General features: G+C 42.1%; 1 protein-coding gene across 3 annotated transcripts in view; it reads right to left on the bottom strand.

Annotated features, from left to right (window-relative positions):
* ITPR2 (inositol 1,4,5-trisphosphate receptor type 2) overlaps positions 1-16,902 on the bottom strand; it is a 521,178-nt gene that overhangs the window by 44,714 nt on the left and 459,562 nt on the right. For all 3 annotated transcript variants that reach the window (XM_061204256.1, XM_061204257.1, XM_061204259.1), the window contains one exon: positions 11,718-11,878. In XM_061204256.1, coding sequence (XP_061060239.1) covers positions 11,718-11,878 — 161 coding nt within the window. The remainder of the gene's footprint in view (positions 1-11,717; positions 11,879-16,902) is intronic.

Here is a 16,902-nt window from a genome sequence, read left to right as displayed (position 1 = left end):
CCACCCCCCGACCCCAGGGGGAACTTGAAGTAAGCTAGACAAAATCTGTTCTCCCAGCACTTTTGTTCTGACTCAGTGGCAGCTCCTGCGCTCCTTCCACAACAGCCCTGCCCCGTGTCCTCTCTGGGGATGTCCCCGTGTCCACTCTCCTGCTGGCATCACACCATACCTCTTTGTGGCAAGATCTGTCCTAAAATCACTTGTCGAACTCAAATGGTTTCAATGATTCAAGCCATTCAAATGTTTAAGTGAGCTCCTGACTTTCAGTTTAACAAAGGAACAAATGCAAATGGACTTGAGTTTGAGTCAGGCCACAAGATAGGAAGGTCCCTCTGCCGGGCCTGTCCTGGTGGCAACATTCACTATGTAAAAACTGTGGTGACTTGTTTAGGATCTGCCTTCCGCTCTAAACAGGAAACTCCGTGATAGGCCACGCCTGTCCTGCTCTTCTCTGCCCACCTTTCCAGGGGCTAACGCAGTGCCTACGACACGGTAGGTAGTATTTATTGAACAAATGAAGTTGACCATTGCCTGACCTCTAAGAGAAACATGATGCTGAATCGGAAAAGGGTTTGAACATTAAAAGGCTTAAGAATGCTCTGAATCTGCAAAACAGTATTTAAATGTAGCCATATTATTTTAAGAGGCCAATATTTAAAGTAGAAGTGGAATGATCAAACATTTCTTGAGCAATGACCAGGAACCAGACACCACGTTAGGCCCAAGGATGGAGGTGGTTTTGTTGAATACATACAGGAATCCTGGCAAAGAGGGGTAGGATCCCCATTTACAGGTGAGGAAACAAGACTCAGAGCTGGGGTGACTTACCTTAGTTGCTATTATTTCAAAACACCTTGATCTTGAAACTCCCTTAAAAGTAACTGATTCCACAAACATGACATTACGTGACTCATCTTTGAAATACAAGTGCTAAATCATTTTTGTAAAATTCAGCAATTATTTTTCAGTAATTCCCTTAGATAAAACTAGTCCAAAATCCTATGGAAACTAGCTTGCCTGATAACCTTACCTAACACAAGAGTAGTGTTTCAGCTTAATTGCCATCTTGACTAATTACTCATGATGTGGCACAGGCTATGCTGGCCTATTAAAAACCATTAGACAGAAGCTGTGTGGCTTTACAGTATATAGTTCTCATTCCCACAACTTACATTTTGATGGCATCTGTTACTCTCTGGAAGAAAGCCAGAATTTCTGAGTAAAATGTATCAGTCCTAACAATGTGAACATTATTATTCCAGAAAGCCAACTGAGAATTGAACAAGATCTTACGGTAATGACTAGAACTTTGAAACAAGAATTTTCATTGGCACAGTGGGAAGAAATCTTTTTATCAAGGTTATGAGAATCAGAGATGTGAGCATCCCTTTATAAGCTTCAAATAAATGCCTTAAGATGGGTCACCATTTCAGAGAGGCTTCTATAGATTGAACAAAGCCCAAATCACTTTGCTCTAAACATTTGGGTTTGCGGCATAATTCCACACTAAAGCTTACTAATCAGTGTTGGGTTACAGGATATCCACATATTGACCAAAACACTTCTAGGTTTGCTGGCTGATGAAAAGTTAAAATCGTCTTTTGGAGCCCCCCTATGAAAATTGTTTTTCTCCTTGCTGGTTCTACTTTTTGATGAGTAAAATCTGGGTGGTAGGACCTACACATTATTATTATCATTAGTTGTTGTTATCAGTATTAAATAACAGTTACAGTTTCGTGTCCGTCTGTCTAAGAGCATGTTTCTCTGATTTACTCACTCTGTATAGTTTCCCTTGGAGAGTTTCATCCAAATCTGTGATTTCGCCTATCAAGTATACTCCACTGGTGTATAAATTTTATGATCATTTAACAAATTTGTATTCAGTATCTACTATATACCAGGCACTGCTCTATGTTCTGGAAATCTTCCCCCTGTGGTAGTTGATCTTTTCTAACTCCTTGTGGGAATTGGAGACCCATCTATTCAGTTTCTTATTGGACATATGCACTTAGACGTGCAAATTGTTCCTGTGCACTTGGACACTATCATCACATCTCCTCAGCTGGCCCTTGAGGAACCCCTAGGAGTTGGGTTGGGCCCCACTGCTCAACCCAGTACTCCCAACTATCCAAGGCCAGAGACTGAAACCTCTTTCCTCTTGCCTTCGGTGAGTCTTCTGCCTGAATCTTTTCATACTCATCACTTCCCCTCAATGCGCAGTGGCATTTCATACCAGCTCTCATCACTGTTGCTAGGAAATGAAATCTTTCTACCCGTTTTTTTCTTTTTTGCCTTGCTCCAGGAAGGCCCCCTTGAATACGTTTCCTACACTGTTATAGAACATACTTTCTAAAATGCACATCTGACCTTGTCTCTTTGGTTTAATATCTCTGAAGGGCTTCCCTTAGCTTTTGGGGTAAAGACTTCCGAGCACACAAGGACCTTGTGATCAGGCTCCTAGTTACATTTCCTCCTGGACAGGCTCACTCTCTCCCTAGACAGGCTGACCTGCTCCCTCCACCTGCTCCATCCTCATTTACTGACTCACCCAAGCATCCAGGCCTGACCCCATGAAGCCTCCCTGCCCAGGCTGTCTGCTCTGCAGCAGGCTCCACAGCTGCACTGGGCCATCACCACCCTTTATTTGATTTCTCTGCTGTATTCCACCAATGTTTCCTGAAGGAAGTTACGGTATTTGCCTCAACCTTGAATCCCTAGGCAGCCCAGTGCCTGGAGCACGGTAAGCACTCAGCCTGTGAGCCTGCGTTTATTGGATGAACAAATCTAACTGATGGAAAAAGATTTATTGGTTTGCAGTTTTAAGGCATTCTGGATCATACCTCAACTATTGCAGCTTAAAAACTGAGGATTCTGGGGGCTTCCCTGGTGGTGCAGTGGTTGAGAGTCCGCCTGCCGGTGCAGGGGGTGTGGGTTCGAGCCCTGGTCTGGGAGGATCCCGCGTGCCGCGGAGCAGCTGGGCCCGTGGGCCGCAACTACTGAGCCTGTGCGTCTGGAGCCTGTGCTCTGCAACAAGAGAGGCCGCGATAGTGAGGGGCCCGTGCACCGCGATGAGGGGTGGCCCCCGCTCGCCGCAACTGGAGAGAGCCCTCGCACAGAAATGAGGACCCAACACAGCAAAAATAAATAAATAAATTTATTCAAAACAAAACAAACAAACAAAAAACAAACAACTAAGGATTCTAATTCCTTAAAATACGTGTTGGAGAAGCAGAAAGAGATTTCCTCCTTCCAAAGGATGTCTTTTGGTTGGGGTTTGGGGTTTTTTTCCCTACCTTTTCTCCAACACTGAACTTACATATATTTGACCTTAGTCGTTCTACTTGATTCTTCACTAGGAGATGGAATAGCTAAAGGTAAAATCATATACAAAGGTGCCAGGAAAATGTGTGTTTGGATCCTGGTTCAAGCCCTATTTACTGAGAACCTTGGATAAGTAATAAGCTTCTCTGAGCCTCAATTAACATAAAATGGGTATAATTAAATAGGATAACATGCAAAGCTGCTAGCACATAGTATACACTGAATTAGTTTTCTTTCTTTTTCTCTGCTTACACTTTCCCTTAAAGATACGCACTTCACCTGGAATATATTCCTCTCCAACCCTTCTGACAAAATCCTCATTTTTTAAGGTCCAATTCTCCTCCTAATCTTCTCTGTGTAGTTGTCCCTGGAGCCTTCAGCCAGAAAGGGCTGTCCTGTCACCTGGGTTCCAGTGCCTCAATGTCTTACTTACTTTGTTCAACAGATCTATGCTGAGTGTCTACTATGTGTTGGGCATGAATTTAGGGGCTGGGAATTAGCAGTGAACAAAACAGGTGTGTAAATGCCTGAGTCGTAGTGGAGAGGAATAAACATGTCAATAAGTATAAAAACAATATTAGGTCAGATGAATATAAGTGCTCTAATGGGTAATAGGAAAGAAAGTAACCAGAATGGGGGTGTCAGGGAGGGGGCCAGGCATGGAAGGAGCTGGGGGACAACCACTGCAAATTGAAGGCATCCACACACCAAGGTACTGACGAGGGAAAATGTGGCATTTTCAAGAAAAAGGAAAGGGCCAATGTGGTTGAACTGTCCTGGGCTAAGGAAGGTGGGATGGAATGGAATTGGTGAAGTAGGCTGCGGCCAGATGGCATAAGGGGGCCGTGGGGAAGAGTCTGAATTTTATTCCAAGTACCACTGAAGGCTTTTAATAAATCAGGGGTGTACTGGTATAATTTGTTTTAAGATTTCTCCAGCTACTGTGTGTCTGAACATCTATTATCTCTCTCATGGGAGTTCTGATTGGCACTATAGTTTCTGGTGAATATAGCTGTCTTTTCTAGCCCACTGTGGTTCTGTAAGGGCAGTGATGATGTTTTATTCTTGTTTCCATCAGTGCCTCATGCATAGTCTTCCCAGTAAATGCTTGTCAAATTAAATGGAAACGTCCTGTTGCTTCTTTCTTGCCTGCAACTGTAACAATTGTCATTGTAACCCTTCTAATCTTTGCAGGAAGCTTGCAGTTGCCAGCTAGATCTGAACGAGGACCGAGGACCGTTTTCATATCTGTATTCCTCTCAGGCCTTCCTGCCACTGTAGGCTTCTCCGCTGACTTCCTGTCTCCCAGCCAGGTTACTCCCAGCCCCGGCCTGCAGGGCGCGTTTGTGGTCCCTCTTCTGTAGAGCATGAGGTTTGTGCTGGGCACCCGCCCTCACAGGAAGCACTGCTGCTAGCTTTACACGACTAACGGCATCATCGTAGAACAACAGCACGCGGGCTGGCCACTTGCACGTGTCCCGCACGTAACCGACGCAGCGTCCCCTTCTGCTGGCTGTGTCCTCCCTAAGCCTCAGTTTCCTCATGTGTGGAATGGGGATAATCACATCAGACTGCCTCCCGGGGTTGATACAAGGCCTTTAAAGAGATCATGCATGTCAAACTGCGTAGCATCCAGCAAATAGCACTCATCGAATGTCAATTTATATTAGTCGTAGTACTGTTTTTTCTTTTTAAAGATTTTTTTGATGTGGACCATTTTTTTAAAGTCTTTATTGAATTTGTTACAATATTGTTTCTGTTTTATGTTTTGTTTTTTTGGCCTACAGGCATGTGGGATCTTAGCTCCCCGACCAGGGATCAAACCTGCATCCCCTGAATTGGAAGGCGAAGTCTTAACCACTGGACCGCCAGGGAAGTCCCATCAGTCATAGCACTGTTAGTATGCATGATTTGATTTAATCCTGGTAGCAATTCTGCAAGGAAAGTCTTGTTATATACAGGGTCAATATTCAGCTGGTTTGCATAGATATGGCTATACTAGTGGCTAAAACTGTTGCAGTATTTCCCAGTTGCCAAATTACCTGCTGTCCCAAGACCTCCAAATCCCACTCCCTGCCCCCATGACCCTGCAGCCTTCTCTGCCCAGGTTCTTTCCCTGGGATCCCTACCTCCCCCTTCTCCCCATGATCTGGCAGCTAATGGGACAGGGTCTGGCACAGCAGGAGGCCTCCAGGTTCCAGACAATTCATCTTATTCTATTCTGAGTGCTGACTGGCTGATTACACTTTCTTCATTGATGGGTAACGTGAAGTACAGAGGGAATAAGTCATCGATCTTGTAAATGGGAATCCTACCTAGGAAGTCAAACTTCAGAATCTGATGCCCAGGTTCCTTCCTTGACACTGAGCTTCTCCTTAGACACTGATTAGAAAAACTAACAAGAGCCACTTTAGCTTCTTGAACTTTGAGGACTATTAACCTGCACACCAGCAGATTCGGTTTCTGATCAATTCAGGAAGCAGTCAGTGACCTCTGAGAGCCCACGCCTCAAGTGCCTGCCCTCGACCTTATTCCCCATCCCACTTCCATCCGAATCTCATTTAAAACAATTTGGCCCAAATCCTTCCACCCTCACTTCCGGCGCTGAGGACAGTCTTTGAGATGAAGACTCTGTGTACAGCCACACTGTTAAATATTCACCATTTCTATCTCTATTTTCAAAATAAGAAGAGAATTAGAAAGACGTTAACGTGCACAAATATGTGGTAACTCATGGATTATAGTACGAATACTAAATAGGAAATTAGGATAATGTAGAGGATAGGTCCCACAACAAAAATGAAATCCAGAGATGGGAACTGAAAAAGATCCCTCTTAAATTGAAGACACGTCTGGATTTAAAATGTGGACAGTAGAGGTGGCGTCTCCTTGAATGTAGACATTTCCTTCTTAATTGTGCATTCTGAAGCTACAACCTCCCGCCCCCAGCTTGCCTTGAAATGTAAGCATTTTAAAAGTGTCTTATTATGTTCTAACGTCTTTTTTTTTTTTTTTAATTTTAAATTTTATTTATTTATTTATTTACGGCTGTGTTGGGTCTTCGTTTCTGTGCAAGGGCTTTCTCTAGTTGCGGCAAGTGGGGGCCTCTCTTCATCGCAGTGCGCGCGCCTCTATCGCGGCCTCTCTTGTTGCGGAGCACAGGCTCCAGACGCGCAGGCTCAGTAGTTGTGGCTCACGGGCCTAGTTGCTCCACAGCATGTGGGATCTTCCCAGACCAGGGCTCAAACCCGTGTCCCCTGCATTGGCAGGCAGATTCTCAACCACTGCGCCACCAGGGAAGCCCCTTTTCTAACGTCTTTAGAATAGGTTTTAAAGATTGAGCAGTTACATAATTGGCTTAATTAGATCAATTAGCAATTGATCTAATTACACAATTAGCGTAAATTGGAAATAATAGGATCAGAACATATAATTTCATAATTATGACACATGACAATAATACAGAAATTAAGTTGGCAAACGGTGCTAATGCAGGAGGGGTACATATAAATCTTAGATGTCTTTCATGAGCCCAAATATATCCCCCCTCCAACAGTTATGGCTCAAAAATATGGTTTAACTAAACAAGATTGATTTTGAGTTCCAGACACAGAAAACAACATCTGGAAAATTCTTAGCTCTTTTCCTTCCTTCTGGGTGACTACATTTCTTTTCTATCTCATTAAAAGGACAATCCCTCTCTTTCTGAGGCCTTAATAGATTATGCAAGGAAGAATTCATTCTGAAGGGTGAATTATGCTGAACAACCCACCAATGTGCATGCTTGCCCCTCTGCTAGGACAGCAGCTTCAGGGGCACCCCTGAGGATTTGTGCATGTATGGGATGGGTCGGGCTTCAGAAATACTGAGAGAGACAACAGAGGGATTAAATTGCCTGTCTCTCAAATCAGCCATCCGATTTTTAATATTGCATTCATTATACTTGGTTCAGGTGGCATAACGTTCCTGCTGCGTCTTTATCTTCCGATTTTAAAAGAGGGGAAAGATGACATTTGCCTAATGAGAAATTCATGTTCTCAACTCCTGCAGCTGTTTTGGTGTATCTTTCCGTAAATTATGTCCAACTACCAGAGGGCTAAGAATAAACCGTTCATTTGTTAATTCACTCATTATTTTATTTACTCATTCAATAAACGTTTTGAGCTTCCTGAGGGAAGAGACTACTTCTTATTTATCCTTACGTATCAAACCCACAGCACAGCTGCTAGCATATAAGAGGCACTCAGTGCCTATCGAATTGCTTTTAATATATATTATAGCTATCATCTGCCCTGGTCTTACACAGAACAAAAGCTACTATATTCCTGGTTGTGGCCTTCAAGAAACTTACAATTATTTTTTGTGTCACGACAATTATTATGTTAACAAAAACATGAGTTAATTGGTACAACCATTATGGAGAACAGTATGGAGGTTCCTTAAAAAACTAAAAAATAGAACTACCATATGATCTAGCAATCCCACTCCTGGGCATATATCCAGAGAAAACTATAATTTGAAAAGATACATGCACCCCAATGTGCATAGCAGCACTATTTACAATAGCCAGGACACGGAAGCAACCTAAATGCCCACCGACAGATGAATGGATAAAGATGTGGTATGTATATATATGTGTGTGTGTGTGTGTGTGTGTATATGTACCTTTGACCTGGAGGGAGAGAAAATGTAGTCTCTGAATTGAGCTACAGACATGCTTCAACTTGCCATGTGCTCTAAAATCTTCTCTCTCTAGGAGGATCAAGATTAGGAGGCCATAATCTCCAAGGAGCTTGGAGTAACAGATTTTCCAAATTGCGTTCATCAACTACAGATTTTTAGAAGTTTTCCAAAAAGGCTATTTCAGTAAATGAACACTCTTACCGGCAAGTGACTTTTTGTTTCCATCTTTCCAAAGTTTAATATCACTCCTCCTTCTCCTGCCCATTAAAATCCAGGACCAGTGCCTGTTCTCTTGGGTGTGCACTGCTTGGATGAGAATGAGACAGTTCATGTTGGAATAAGCTTGTGGGCTCTCCTCCCTCCTGTCCTGGTTCTGGAGAGAGTTCTGACAGGAGAGGATGGATAGACACACGGATCAGTATGTCTTAAAAATTCAAGCACAAGAGCCCGGCAAAATGCGGGTCTTAATGTGAAAGCTAAAGATGGGTCAACATTTTCGCAGCAGTCTTCTCTCACAGTGAAAGTCACCTGGTGATTTCCTTATCACAAAATCCAAAGGCTTGGACCTGTCTCCTCTGTGCAGCAATTGATGCTGTGAACTCTGACACGGAAATTCTCATCTCTTGGCTTCTAACACACTCCATTGCCTGGTTCTTCTTCTACACTTTTCAGTGTCTTCTTTTCTACTTATTTTACTTGTCTTTCTCTTTTTTCCTAAATGGGAGATTCTCCCAGGTTCTGTCTCTGGCTTTGTCTTCTCCTCTCTCTGCACTTCTCCCTTCTCCCAACTCTTGCTGACCTCAGCGGGTAATAATAATAAGGGTGGGGATTAGCGTAGCTTCGAATATAATGTAGAATAGAATTAGTTCGGTGGCGGTGAATGTTATGATTAGAAGGACTTGCTTCAACTGTCATTCCATGTGGATGATCCCACTGAAAACTGTCAATTACTGAGTATCTATCATGAGCTGGACACTTTTAAAAAAAAAAATTTATTTATTTTATTTTCTTTATTTTTTTGGCTGCGTCGGGTCTTAGTTGCAACATACGGGATCTTAGCTGAGGCACACGGGATCTTTGTTGAGGCATGTGGGATCTTTCGTTGCGGCACGCAGGCTCTCTCGTTGAGGCGCACGAGCTCAGTAGTTGTGGTGCGTGGGCTTAGATGTCCCACGGCATGTGGGATCTTAGCTCCCTGACCAGGGATCGAACCCTCGTCCCCTGCATTGGAAGGTGGATTCTTTACCCCTGGACCACCAGGGAAGTCCCGAGCTGGACACTTTTTACATGTCATCTCACTGATCTCACACCAACTTTCTGCCTTTTAGGTGAGGAGGCAGAGTCTCAGGGAGGTATGAAGACTCACCCAAGACATCAAGACCACACAGCAGATACGTGCTAGAGCCAGTGTTGGAGTTCAGATCTTTCTGGCTGTAAGGCCCATGCTGTTGTCACTACACCGGCCCTCCCATGACTCGGACTCCGGTCTCATTTCAGAATTCACAAGTCTTCTTCTCTGACTGGTTTCTCCTCCTAACAGAGACTTTCTGAAACCGTTCACCACCTTTCTCCCAATGACCCAGCTCACGGTGTCGGGAGCCTCTGTCTCATCTCGCAGTCCTTCCCTTCCTCTGCTCCTCCACACCCACCTCCTAATCTCACCAACTGCCAAGTACCACCTCTGACTTCATCTTTCCCTTCTCCGAACCAGCCGACACACCACTTCCTGAGCACTGTTCCCCAGGCCACATTCTTCCCTTAGGTACAATCTTCGGTGGCTTCCCACTGCTGAGAGAAAATAATGTCCAAATACCTACACTTCTTGTCAAAAGTCCAATCTACTTTTTGGGTCATATCTCTCAGAACTTCCTGACAAGTAAACTGCATACCAGTGAAACCGGGCAACTAACTATCCCCTGAGTGTCTGAATGTCCCATTTCTATGCTTTTGTTCAGGCTGCTCCTTCTTACAGGAACTCACTCTTAATCCAGCAGACACTCCCCATCTGCACAAACTCTACCCTGTCTCATGTAATGCACACGCAGACACACACACACACACACACACACACACACCGCAATTCCCCTCCACCACCTTCCAGTTGGATGTCACTTTACATCTTTAAGCCTTCCCAGACTTCCATCTGTTCCACTCCTGGGGAACTTAGCTTGTTCTACTTTGGGTTTATTGCCCCCCTCCTCTTCTTAGTAAGCTCTAAATCCCTTGGCACAGAAGGGACATTTCAGACTCTTCAGCGTATTCCCTGCAATCTTTTATTCCAAGGGACATAATGGATGCCTGCCAAATACATATTAATTCAATTTAGTCAAACTTTGGTAAAATCTAGCAGTGTGAGGTCACATTTTAAATGCAATGCTGTACATGATTCTCCCCTAGCAAGAAGAAACAAAATGTTTCACACAGTCTCTGAGCATCTTGAGATGAAGACTGTATAAATGATGACTGTGAGCGCATAGCCTCAAAATGATTACCTTTTTTCCTAATGTAGAAGGGAGAGAGGGCAGAAAAGGATTTGTGGAGAAAAAGAAACAATGTTAGGTTCTGCCCACTGTCATATGAAGAATGGAGAGAAAATAACTTACGGTAGAATGCACGTCAATAAGATAGGATGGAAAATGCTGAATTATAAAAATTCAATTTACATGTAGCTCTCCTGTGACACATAAATATTGTCAGGTGAGGTAAACTACTGCAATATTAACCTGTACTTAGTGAGATGTTAGCCTCTGAAAATGTTCTTTGGTTTTTCCCTATATTGTAGTTTATGTCTTCCTAAGTGGATGATAAGTTCGCAGAGGGGAAGACATAAGACCCACTGTTACCTGGCTCTTCTGACACTTTGGTGTTTACTAAATGTTATCCTTGGGACTGAGCATCAAAGAGGGTCATGACTCTTCCAAGGTCTCATTCTCAAATAGTTATTAACACAATTTTGGAGGATGATTTTTGAGAAAATATCCAATATATGGCTATGTTTATACACAAGAATTTATATCAGATTCAATGATACTCACTCCCTAATTGTGTATCATGGATACAAGAAAGTTGTAACTTTGACTTCTCTTTCAGCCTGTTAGTTTTAATCTTCTGTGAAGCAGAAGAAAGTTCAAATCATGGACAACCACGCCCTCTGTGCAATGCTACTGATCTTAAGGAGGAGTTACAAGCAACTGGATGCAGGATCAGTGCAAATCCATCAGCAACACCAGTCAATCTATCCAAAATGTGTGCTGACAAAAAGCTAATGCTCTCCCATTGGGACTGAACATTATCCTCTCCCCAAACACAATTTAATTGCTTAAATCCTTAATTTCTGAAATTCAAGGAATTTCTTAAAGTATGAATCTCCTTTTGCCAATGGCAAAGCTCCAGGTTTGGGGAATTGAGACATTAGTGATGACAGGAGGCATGAGGTCAGAGGATGACAGACAGGACTGAATTCACTGCACAGAGAATTCTCCAGGAAATACCATCTGCACACCTGAGGCTTAGATTTGGCTTGTATAACCAAGAAGTCCGCTAGGAACCAATGATTTAGCCAGGATAGGGGTTCTTCAATGACTGCCAGTCCTATTTAAAAGTTAACAAAATGATTGCTAGAAACTTTATGTTCTGGGAGAAAGGTAGGGTAGGGAAGGTGAAAGCAGATAAAATGCAACATAGTCACAGATGCAAACCCTCTTCTCACTCACCACAATCATTTGAGCCACGTAACTTTCAGGTCCGGTGTATTCAGTTGGGTCTTTCACCTTCACCAGGACTAGGAAGTACAAATAATGCCACATATTGTGTTCTGACTTGATGTGCTCCTCAAAAGAAACCGTTTTATTATCAAACTTGTCCCTCTCGAGTCCTGCAAATCACAGGAGACACAATGTGTGTAATTTAATCAGCACTCACTTCTTGGCATAAAAACAAAACATAATAATTATTGTGAAAAAATGCTTTCTGAAAGAGCATGACAATTTAAAATGTTATGAATAAAAACAATGTAGTATATAAGACCTCCAGAAAAAAAGTCAGTTTTTAATTTCTTTCCTGTGGATCCTTAGAAATGCACAGTCCTATTATAGATGTAAAATTTGCAGACAATTTTAAATATAGCTGTATCAAAATTGTCAAATTAAACTGGACCGCAAGTCTAAGAAAAAGAAGTCAAAATGATTGTGCAAGAAAAAGCACGCTTGCTAATCAGGGCAGAAAGAAAATGTCATTTTAACCAGAAACTTGGGTAAAAAGAGAAAAGGCAGTTAACAGTCATCTCTTCAAAACCACTTGTAATCAGTGAAGGGCAAATGAATGTCCACAGAGATCTGGGCTCCGAGAGCAATAAGGACTCACAGGCTCATTCCACCCCTTAGACTACTGTGTTCCAAGCATTTTGGGGAGGGGAAGGTCTGCTCAATTTCCAGGGCATATTTTTAGCCTCTGGAAGGACACTGAGAAGTAATCTTACTGGGTAGTAAGATTCTTTTCTCTCAAAGGTTGAAGGGTAGATGAAAGGAAATGAATGGAGATGAAGAAAAACATCTATGGAAAAATGAATTATACTGCCAAGTAAAATGGGATGTCGGGATTCAGTCTGGTTTTGCAGTTCAGATACTGGAGGAGAAATCTGGAAATTGAATTCCAAACCTGGCTACTCTTTTCCTAAACATATTTTTTTTTTTTAAAAAAAAGGTTATTTGGCCATTTAGGCATGAAGAAGACCCTTTAAACAATAAGATGCAAAGTACAATAAGTAAAAAACCTGTCCCCAACGAAGGCGTGACCCTTTAAATTATATTATTGGATATTTTTACGGGAAATACCATAAAATTTGGCTGGCTGATGGCTATGCCTCATCTTACTTGACCTATCAACAGCTCAGCATGCTTCAAATAAAATCCAGTACTCTCCCCCAAAGCTGCTCCACCCATGTTCTCTTTTCATTCCATGACAACTCCGTTCTTCCAGTTTTCAAGCCAAAAGTCTAGGAGTCACCCTCGAATCCTCTCTCTCTCTCTCACACATGCCACATCCAATTCATGTTGAAATTCTTTTGGCTCTACCTTCAACATATACCCAGAATCTGATTGCTTCTCACCACCTCCATGGTTACCACTCTGGTCTGAGCCATTATCATGCCTCATCTGGATTACCCAAATAATCTCCAGACCCCTTGTTTCCACCTTTATTCTCTGTGGCCTATTCTCAACACAGCAGCCAGAGTGATCCTTTAAAAACCCGAGTAGGATGGTGTCCCTCCTCTGTGCCAAACCCTGCAGTGGCTCCTCACCTCCTCAGAATAAAGGTCAAAGTTCTTACAATGCCCTACAAGTAGGGTTGCCGGGGAAAATACAGGATGCCCAGTTAAGTTCAAAGTTTGGAAAAACATTGAATAATTGTTGAGTTTAACTACATCCCATGCAATATCTTTTTGCTAAGCCCTAAGTGATGTGGCCCTCCAGCCTCTCTAACTTTGTCTCCCTCTATCTTCTCCCTTGCTAACTCTCATCCAGCCACAATGGCTTCCCTGCTGTTCCTCGCACCCAGACCCCTGCCTCAGGGCCTTTGAACTGGCTGTTTCCTCTGCCCACAACCCTCTTCTCTCTGGTATCTCTTTGACTAACTCACTTACCTTCCAGTTTTTCTCAAATCTCACCTTCTCAATGTGGCTTAACTTGATCACTTTATTTAATCCTATAGCCTGTCTCTTCCGTTTTGCCAATACTTTTGATCACTCTTTCCTTGTCCCCTTCCTTTTCCTAGAGTGCTTATCACCTCTTAACAGACTGAATATAGCCATATCAAAGGTGTTCTATTAAACTGGACCACAAGTCTCAATTACAGAGGTAAAAATGATTGTGCAAGAAAAATCCAGCCTGCTAATTGGCACAGAAAAAAGGAATATCATTTTATCCAGGAACTTAGATATGAGCTTATTATGTTGATTATTTATTGCATGTCCATGGGCAGATATATGTGTCTCTTTTCTTCACCAATGGTCCCAATAGCTTAGAATATTGCCTGCTACATTGTCTGCACTGAATAAAATATTAATTGAATGAATTAAGAATATGTCACTAAGAATATAACAGAATTGAAGAGGTGCAGAAAGAGTAGGATATAAGCAGAAAGCAATGAGGCAGTAGAAGCTGTGAGCTGGCAGAAAGCAGGAGGTAGAGCAGCAAGTAGAGAGAGGCAATTAGAATAGGGAAGCCATTCTAGACAGAGAGAAAGGGGAAGCTGAGAAAAAAGTTGTTGGGTAATAGTGTATGGTGGGGCTGAGGGTCTTGCTTTAGTTTCATGAATAGCATCTGGCTCTCCATGATGGTTCTTTGCTTACTGCACCTCTTATCTTAAATTGCTCATGTATTGTTTCAATAAATTCTCATTGCTTTAAGAAAAAAAAGAATATGTCACTCATAAAATATTGTTCCACTAGGATGGCTATAATCAAAAACAGATAATAGCAATGTTGATGATGACATGGATAACTTGGAACCCTCCTACACTACTGATGGAAATGTAAGATAGTGCAACTTTACAAAATAGCTTGGCAGTTCCGCAAAAGGTTGAACATAGAGTTACCATGTGTACCAGCAATTCCACTCCTAGGTATATACACAAAAGAAAAACATATGTCGACACAAAAGCATGTACATGAATATCCAGCATTATTCATAATAGCCAAAAAGTAGAAACAACCCAAATGTTCATCAACTGATAAAAAGATAAACAAAATATGGTATATCCATACAGTGGATATTTTTCTGCAATAAAAAGAAAGGAAGTATTGATACATGCTATAACATGAACCTTGAAAACATACCAAGTGAAAGAAGCAAGTCACAGAAGACCACATATTATATGATTCCATTTATATGAAATGTCCAGGATAAGCAAATCTATAGCAACAGAAAGTAGATCAATGGTTGCCTAGGGCTGAGGAGGATGGAAGGTTTGGTGGGAAGGAAGGGAGCAGTGATGGCTAAAGGGTATGAGGTTTCTTTTGAGGGCAATGAAAATGTTCTAAAATTGATTGTGATGATGGATGGACAACTCTGAATATACTAAACCCACTGAATTATACACTTTAAGTGGGTGAATCATACAGTATGTGAATTGTACCTCAACAGAGTTATTACCAAAAAGAAGGAGAAAATTTTAAAGTAGCTTTCTCCTAGAATTCAATTCAAACAATTTCCTACCTGTTGCAAGGTACATAGGACTATAAAGATAATGTCTACCATCAATTAACCTATAATATGGGAGAGGAAACAGACAACTTACTTTATATTCTGAAGTGATATAATCTGCCAAGGAAACATAAAGGAGGACAAAATGAGTTCTGACCAGGTACATTTTAAAAGGTTTCAAGGAGGCATAAAAGTTTAAATGTCTGGCCTATGAAACATGATCATGGCAAGTGGAGAAGAGATGAACGGCAAGAAAAGGTACTTAATTTTTATTGAGCACCTATTTATGCTGACAACTATAAAGATGTCCAAATATGCTATAATAATTACAATAATCTGATCTGACCTTTTAGCATGTGAGGAAAGAGATTCAGAGGGATTCAAGTAATTGCTCAAGTTAACACCTCTATTTAGCGGAAAAGTCAGCCAGTATTTAAATAAAAATATTCCTGACTCCAAAGCCATGTTCTTTTGCCTCTGGGCTGAGGAAATAGCACAGCAAAGCTAGAGATGAGAGCAAATGCCCTGTTTGGGGGACTGTCAATTCCTCTGGTGTGGCCAGGAGGGAACACTCGGAAATGAAGATGAAATGGTACATTTGGCACAAACCATGAAAAGTGTTAAACACAAAGCTAAGGAGTCTGTGCTTTATGCTGAAGATTTTTGAGTGAGCCTAGCATAGTGGGAGCTGTGCTTTAAGTAACTCCCTGTGCCAGGATTTAGAGGAAGACTGTGGGAGAAGAGGCTAAGGGTAGGAGTCCGGGGGGCTAGGACAGGGGAGGAGGGATATAAGGGAGGGAAACTGGTTGTCTTTCATCTTCACTGGGTCTTGCTCTCTAAGCTTGATCATCCATTCCCATGGTTTCAACCATCATCACGCTGATGAGTTCTCGATCTTTATCCCCAGTACTGACCCTTCTTCTCAACGTTAGATTCTATTTCCTGCTGCCTCCTGGATAACTTATGGGCATCTCAAACTCAACTCATCAAAGATTTGTTTCTTTAGCCCTTCTTCTTCCCCTCTGTTAATGAAGTCCCTGTCCACCAGTGAACTTGAAGTCGCCCTCAGACTCATGCACTGACTATCTACTCTGTGCACATGTCTTGTAGTCACTCTGACTTTCTCACCATTCTCCAAACACACCAACTCCTCTGAAAACTCTACACCCCCATCTAGTCTCTTTCCCACTTTACAGGAATTCCTTCTCCAAGAGCCAACTCAACCACTGCCACAGCTCTGACTCCCTTGGTTGATCCTCTCTGTGTCTTTGCTATGAAAATTTGTCTGTTTCTGTCTTAGGCTCTACTACTTTGTCTGATTTATTCTTGTTTTACCAGCACCTGGCATAGTAGCTGGAAAACAGTAGGCATTCAACTAAAGTTCACAGAATAATTGAATGTATGAATAATAAAGATTGAAGAGGACTCTGGAGTAGAAACTGAAGAGGGCTTGATGTCCAATTAGAGGTACCAATTTAGGAGGAATCAAGGACGACTCGATATTCTGACTTGAATGACCAAGTTTAAGGTAATATCACTAAATCAAGAGGAAAAAAAATAGAAGGAAGAGATTTTAAAGGGAGGATGTATTTGATTTTGGATGTGTTGAGTTTAAGATGCCTACAGAACAACCAATGTTGGGATGTTAGGTAGGAAGCTGGAAATTCCAAACAGAGTATTCAAGACATAACTCTAC

Source organism: Eubalaena glacialis, chromosome 11 (assembly GCF_028564815.1).
Source record: "Eubalaena glacialis isolate mEubGla1 chromosome 11, mEubGla1.1.hap2.+ XY, whole genome shotgun sequence".
Classification (NCBI taxonomy): Eukaryota; Metazoa; Chordata; class Mammalia; order Artiodactyla; family Balaenidae; genus Eubalaena; species Eubalaena glacialis.
The sequence above is the reverse complement of the archived record's forward strand: the minus strand, read 5'-3'. Positions and strand labels throughout refer to the sequence as shown.